Source organism: Chiloscyllium plagiosum, chromosome 13, assembly GCF_004010195.1.
Source record: "Chiloscyllium plagiosum isolate BGI_BamShark_2017 chromosome 13, ASM401019v2, whole genome shotgun sequence".
Taxonomy (NCBI): domain Eukaryota; kingdom Metazoa; phylum Chordata; class Chondrichthyes; order Orectolobiformes; family Hemiscylliidae; genus Chiloscyllium; species Chiloscyllium plagiosum.
The window spans coordinates 27238500-27246200 of record NC_057722.1 but is presented as its reverse complement, the minus strand read 5'-3'; the positions used below and the strand labels follow the sequence as shown (position 1 = coordinate 27246200).

The following is a 7701-nucleotide window of genomic DNA, read 5'->3' as shown; positions in this document are numbered from 1 at the left end:
TCTTCAAAAAACTCAATCAAGTTTGTGAGACATGATTTCCCACGCAGAAAGCCACGTTGACTATCCCTAATCAGTCCTTGCCTTTCCAAATACATCCCCACCACTGAGGTCAGGCTCACTGGTCTATAGTTCCCTGGCTTGTCTTTACCGCCCTTCTTAAACAGTGGCACCATGTTTGCCAACCTCCAGTCTTCCGGCACCTCACCTGTGACTGTCGATGATACAAATATCTCAGCAAGAGGCCTAGCAATCACTTCTCTAGCTTCAGCAGAGTTCTCGGGTACACCTGATCTTGAGGATTAACATTTTCACACAGAGGGTGGTATGTATATGGAATGGTGGAGCTAGGTACAATTGCAACATTTTAAAAGGCATTTGAATGGGTACATGGGTAGGAAGGGTTTAAATGGATGTGGACCAAATGCTGGCAAATGGGACTAGATAGATCCAATTGGGATGTCTGGTGGGCATGGACGAGTGAATCGAAGGGTCTGTTTCTGTGCTACATGACCCTATGATTCTAATTCCAAAATGTAAATGTTGTTAGTTGAAGGCACGAACATAGTGGGGAGCGATGGGTGAGGGTGATGCAGACCTGAAGCATAGAGAGTTTGATAGGGTGTCAGGGCTAGTTGTTGCACTGAGATACAGAAGGATGACATTGTGAAAAGATTTAAATATGAGTGCCCCCACTCCTGGTGTCCTTGGTCCTTGGTGGGTCTCACTGTTGCCCAGTGAAAAGCCTGATTGGAACTTAATGCAATAGCTGTGATTGAAAAGATCAACTTTTTTCAAGTTAGGGCTCGTGCAGCTGTTCAGCCAGTGGGAGAAGCCCCAGTCACTTACATTAAATTCTATTATATATTGTACCCTCTATAAACAGTATAAAGACATTCCATTTGTTTGCTGACATCAATCAGTCCATGTATGAGTAGCAACACTGCAAATAGTGTGCATGCATTCATTAACTGGGGCAGCAGTGCCTTGAGGAAGTCATTTCAAGGACTCGAGAAACAATTAGGAATTGGTTAACATTAAAGGCACAGAAATAAATATTTCTCAGCTCCACAGAAAAGTAACGCATGACTACATCAAATTAGAAATTTCCACAGAGGTACAAGGGTTTGTTTGGGAGGAACATGTTGGCAGCACAGTTTGGGGAATATATTGCTGCAGCCAATGAGAATTGTCCCCCAGAAGGAATGTGGGAGGAAATCCCACCCTCTGCAGTTGCCAGTCAATCTGATTGGCCCACAGCTTCCATAGTCTTGGAAACACAATGCTCAATGGGAGACTGGAGCTACAGGTTGGTCCAATTGATCCCCAGACCCCCAGACAATCAAGGGCCATTAGACAAAGAAGATTTGGCAACTTTAAGGAGATTGGGACAAGAAGATACTATTTTTGATGCATACAGGATGGCCTTCTAAAGATAGTAAACTCTTCCTTCCCACAGCTGTACAAAATTTAAATGATGGACTACTCACATCAACCATATTCTGGTGTAGGCTGGATGATATTGAGCCTGCTTGACCTTTAATTATTTATTTGCACTGACCATATTATTGTGGTGAGCTTAGCAATAGGAGGCAAAGTGGTGGACCTGGTACCCCTCTCCATTTTACACATGTCCCTTATTGAAAACACATTTAACAAGGAGCACATAATACTCAGCCCTTCGTTTCTGAGATGTCTTGAGATTCAACATGATGAATGTAGTTGAAGGAATCAAAATAGTGGCTAGTTTAAAAAAAGTGAGGACATATTGATCCATTATTCTGTTATGATTCTGTGCTGTTAGATTGCTTACTTGAAAGGCCCTTAGCTGAGTCTAGTGAACTCAAATTGACCATGAGCACTATTGAGGCAGTTCTATTTGGTTTCTAGCAGAAACGTTTTACATTTGTTCCCGATTCCATCCAACTATTTTTGGCAGTTTACTGAAGCCAAACAAAATGGTTAACAACCATTGCTTATTTGATCCTGACATAAGTTTTTAATCATCAAAGTTTCCAAGTCCCATTTAAGTAACCTTCATAATTTCTACATCCCAACTGCACATATGCTTTCTTCAGGCACCATTTCTCAAGTGTATTTTTTGCTGGTCTCCAGTGTTCACAGACTCCCTGCAGTGCAGATAGAGGCTATTTGACCCATCTTGTTTACACAGACCCTCTGAACAGCATCCCTCTCTGACCCAACTCCCAACCTTATCCCTGTAATCCCATGTTCACTATGGCTAAAGCACATATCCTACACATCCCTGGACACTATGGACAATTTAGCCGATCCACCTAGCCTCCACATCTTTGAATTATGGGAGGAAACTGGAGCATCCAACAGAAACCTATGCAGGTATAGGGAGAACATACAGTCTCCACACAGTCACCTGAGGTTGGATGTGAACCTGGGTCCCTGGCACTGTGAAGCCACAGTGTTAGCCACCCTGTAGCCAAACACCTGTTTGTCCAGAAGTCTGCTTTTAATGTTATTTGCTAATTTTCCATTATATAACATCACCTCGCTGTTCTGATCTTCGTTGGCTCCGAATATTAAAACAATTATTTTAAAATATTTGACCTCAATGTCAGCTACTTTCCCTTTCTACATTTGCAACTTCCTCCCATCCTATGTTCTAGCCCAGACCCTTTGGTCTTCTGATTCTAACCTCCCACACATTCCATGCTACTTTTCAATGGCAAGTCTTTGGCTAGTTTGGCCCATTCTCACAAACAGCCTCCTCATCTCTTGATGTTGTAAAAGTTTCCTCAAAACCTGTCTCTCCAACCAGGCCTGGACATTTCTTCACTCTGAAGTTTCTTAGATGTTCTATGTTAATAGGAAATGAGAAAAGGGGTGTTGTTCCGGTTGATATGAGCTTGGGTTTAATGATTTTGTCATCATAACATATTTGGATTTTGTTGAATTTGTTCTGTGTCATTTGTCTAAATAATATAAACTAACATATTAATATTTTAACAAAATGATTAAATACCAGAAGTTTGAGTTCAAATATGCATTGAAATTTTAAATTTTTTTTTCCAACTCTTTTAATGCAACTCCATCTCCTTCCTAGGATTTATTTCTACTTTCATTTGTTGTCTTCTGAAATTCTTTTGTGATTTGAGGCACTAAGGGGTATAGGGCTGGGGAGATATTAACAGTGCGTTTTTGCCAAATGAATGTTAATCTTTACTCCCACCAGCAAAGTTTTGAGATTATCTCAGGCAATTTGCTGTTAACAGATGAGTAGAGGTAGCCAAGCAGTGGCCCATTGGTTAAAATTGCATAGTGCAAAGGTTGCCCAGGAGCTGGAATCTGTGTGATGAGGTTATTGCTGTCATGACCTGAAGCAGCAGAGGCTGATCAATATCCTTTTGGATTCAGCATGTATGCTTTTTTTAAGTTTTAAAGGAAAGTTCAACACTTACTTATTTTGACCTCATCGGTCATCAGACCAGCTTCTCTCGAGTGAGATCAACGTTTTAGCACTCTACCAGGATTGTGGTTATAAGCCTATTGTGATACATAGGACCCAAATTTGACAGAAAAAGGAAAATGCCAGAGATTAAATCTGGGCCTTTCTAGCTTGTATAATGCTGTTAACCATTGTATTAACCAACTAAATTATTGTACGAAACGTGTGTTTTGATTTCTGTACTTGTTTTTATTGGTCAGGCCTTTTTTGAAGAAGATGACAGCAAAGAGTATATTTATAAAGAACCCAAATTAACTGGGCTGTCAGAAATTTCTCAGAGGCTATTGAAGCTGTACTCGGACAAATATGGAGCAGAGAATGTGAAAATGATCCAAGATTCTAACAAGGTAAAGGCTTCAGACACAATCCAGGAAGCTGGTTAATTAATTAGTTTTAAATATATAATCTATAAAACTAGAGTATAATAATATATATAACTTTACTTGTTTAATCATGTAGCTGCTGTATGATACCAATGAGCCACTTAAACAGTTGACATTTTGAAATGCAAATCAATTTGAATTCAAGTGTCATTAATCCTGCAAAGCCACACATATCATTGGTCTGGCTATTACCAAATTGGAGCAATGTAAACTTGTGTTGAGGAATCTCAGGCTCAGCTGACTCCATGGGAATTACCAGGAGGTTGAAGATTCTGATGGGAAAATCCTGCAGAACCCTCTGCAAGAATCCATTAAAGGTAGAAAATGTGGAGGATTCTGCTTCTGTTAATCTAATAGTTACCCAGGATAGGTTAGACAATTAAAAACCAAATCTAAGTGTTAGGGATCTATTAAGATGATTCACTACACCCTGATATAGTACACATGGACCAACTATCTTACATCTGAGACCCCAAATCAGATTTCTGATGTCAATCCAACATGATTTTACCCTTTGTGACTTGACAACCCTGTCTACCTGAACCCAACATCTCCACCGCCCATCAGCCCTGGTGACCCTCTTTGGGTCATAGAATCCCTACAGTGCAGAAAGAGGTAATTAATTCCATTAAGTCTGCACCAATGTTCTGAAGAGCATTCCTCGTAGACCCAGCTTCCCCAACTTATCCCCATTACCCTGCATTTTCCATGCTTAATCCTCCTCACCCAAACACTATGGGCAATTTCGCATGGCCAGTCCACTTAACCTGCACATCTTTGGACTGTGGGACCATTTCATGGAAACCCATGTAAACATGGGGAGAATATGAAAACTCCACATAGACAGGCTGGAATCAAACCCAGGTCCCTTGTGCTGTGAGCTAACCACTGAGCCACCGTGCCGCCTTATTTTACCCACCTGACACAATAACCCTGTAGTCAGCTGTCACCCTAATCCCTTCCTTACCTTATATATTTACCCTTTTTCAGCAGCTGTCAAAGTATCTGGCTATGCTGCTAGACAATTAAATCTCCAAATGTGGCACACCGACTGTTGCAACAGGGGGCATAGTTCGATTTTCCCTGACTATTCTGACTAGGTATGCATCGCATTTCTGAAGGAGTCAGGATTGGAATTACCAGTTTGGAATTACTAATGCAAAAAAAAGGAGCTAATTGGCAAACCAATTGTGATTGCAACGCCTGGAAATATCTGGGCCAATCTGTTTGTATTATTCATTTCTGATGTACTATTCTTTTCACTCAGGTCAATCCCAAAGATTTGGATCCAAAGTTCGCCTATATCCAAGTTACCTATGTCACTCCATACTTTGATGAAAAAGAACTCACAGAAAGGAGAACAGATTTTGAAAAACATCACAACATCAAACGTTTCGTGTTTGAAACCCCATTTACTCTGTCTGGTAAAAAGCACGGGGGAGTAGAAGAACAATGCAAGAGAAGGACAATCTTAACGAGTGCGTAATGATTTTTAAATGTAGAGAATAAGCTCCTGATACTTTATTGGCTTTGTTCACTAATAGGGTGCTCAATGTAAATTAAGTAGGCTAACACAAAATAGAATCTCTGCATATTGGCCAATCCAATTCAGTAAATTAATCATTAGCCACAAATGACCAAAATTAAAATAGTTATGGACTGTCCTCTGGTCTGCATAGATTTGTTTGAATTTAACGTAAGGGGAGAATTTCTGTAGAGCTCTCCTCTTCTCCAGTTCCAAATTCCGTTTAACTGTTTATCTGGTGTTTCTCTAGGGATTCTGTCAAAGTTGGTAAAGTAAACTCGCCTGGTTTTCGAGGTTAGAATGCTATCCAAACACAGACATTTCCTGCAGAGGTAACCAATTAGTATGATTTAAAATGTGGCCTGGGTTTTCTCTGCCTCAGCATGAGGATGCCAAGATCAATTATACTACTGGACTATTGTCATGAGAATAATGTGGCTGGCTCAACATAAGCCAAGAGATGGAAATGTGTTGCTGGAAAAGCGCAGCAGGTCAGGCAGCATCTAGGGAACAGGAGAATCGACATCTCGGGCATTAGCCCTTCTTCAGGAATGGGCTAATCTTGAAGAAGGGCTAATGCCCGAAACGTCGATTCTCCTGTTCCCTAGATGCTGCCTGACCTGCTGCACTTTTCCAGCAACACATTTCCATCTCTGATCTCCAGCATCTGCAGACCTCACTTTCTCCTCAACATAAGCCAAGGGTTGGCAATGACAGAGTACATGTTGCACTTATTCTGTATCTGTATTAACTTTCCATCATTTGTATGAATAAGTGAAATCGTGTTTTCATTTTACAAATACTTTTCATTACACAGCTGGCCAGACATTTCCATATGTTAAGAAGAGAATTCAAGTTGTGAACCAGCAAAGCACAGAGCTGAATCCTATCGAGGTGGCAATTGATGAAATGTCAAGAAAAGTTTCAGAACTAAATCACCTATGTTGTATGAATGACGTGGACATGATTCGCCTCCAACTTAAACTACAGGGAAGTGTCAGTGCCAAGGTACTGATACTTTCTGTTGTAAGATTTTTTAAAATTAATTCGCTACTAAACCTGACCATATAATGCAGCGTACATTTCTCAATGAATGCCAAGTTTGGAATCATATCCTATTTTTCTGGGACACATTTTGAACTAATTTTGGAAAGATTGAAACCAACACATTCATTTATTTTATACGAACATGCAATAATTTTCATAATATAGGATGTTTAATCACTACTTTAACAAGGTTATTTGTGAGATCTAAGAAAAGGCATGTATTTATGTAGCACTGTTACATACTCCGGATTCTCCCAAAATACTTTAAGCATTGCTGGCAAGGTGTATTTATTCTCCATCACTCAAGGAGATGATACGACCTCCAGAGTATCACAGAACAGAGGCCAGCAAAGAAATCCAGAATATTGACTCAGTGATCAGATGTACCCAAATCACCATGATGTATGATTTCTGCACAATTTCTAATTTCCCATAACCATAACTTAATCCAGAAGAGTTACCCAAAGTGATCATGTTGCAAGAGCATTGCTTCACTTGTAAATCTCAGGTCTTGTAATTCTCTTTGAGGAAGATGCAGTTAGTGTCTCTTAGAAGATGTGGCCGCTTAAACATTCCAGTCTTCCTTCAGTACTGTGTGAAATTGTCAGCCAGGACTGATGTCCACTTCCTGACATTATCACTATTTTTATTTTTAAGTCCATCCATAGCATATATGTGTACATATCGTCAGGGAGGAAGTGAGGACTGCAGATGCTGGAGGTCAGAGTCAAGAGTGGGGTGCTGGAAAAGATCAGCACGTCAGGCAGCATCCGAGGGGCACGAGAATCGACTTTTCAGGCCAGCGCCCTTCATCATTCCTGATTCTCCTGCTCCACGGATACTGCCTGACCTGTTATGCTTTTCCAGTACCCCACTCTCGACTCTGTACATGGCATCACCCTTCTGAGGCAGTAAACCACATCTGGTAGTAGTTCCTGAAATAATACATCCCCGGTGTGTGGGATAAAGCAAAGTAGGCAAGTGTTGATGGAGGAATAAATGAATACATGGCCTCATTACATCAAATAGGAGTTCTGTGGCATACCAAGCGGGCTTAGATAAAAGGTAGGGGGGAGGGAATCTGGGGGAGGGGCGCTGGGAATACGATAGGTGGAAGGAGCCCACTTGGCACATCAGCCTCATTCCTGAAGAAGGGCTTATGCCCGAAACATCGATTCTCCTGCTCCTCGGATGCTGCCTGGCCTACTGTGTTTTTCCAGCACCACATTTTTCAACTCTGGTACTCCAGCATCTGCAGTCCTCACTTT

The 7701-nt window shown here is 41.0% G+C and overlaps 1 protein-coding gene across 9 annotated transcripts in view; it reads left to right on the top strand.

The window, feature by feature from the left end:
* The window catches only part of dock10 (dedicator of cytokinesis 10), a 333676-nt gene that overhangs the window by 302945 nt on the left and 23030 nt on the right, over positions 1-7701 (top strand). For all 9 annotated transcript variants that reach the window (XM_043702107.1, XM_043702105.1, XM_043702109.1 and 6 more), the window contains 3 exons: positions 3679-3825; positions 5129-5339; positions 6204-6394. In XM_043702107.1, the coding sequence (XP_043558042.1) occupies positions 3679-3825; positions 5129-5339; positions 6204-6394 (549 nt within the window). The remainder of the gene's footprint in view (positions 1-3678; positions 3826-5128; positions 5340-6203; positions 6395-7701) is intronic.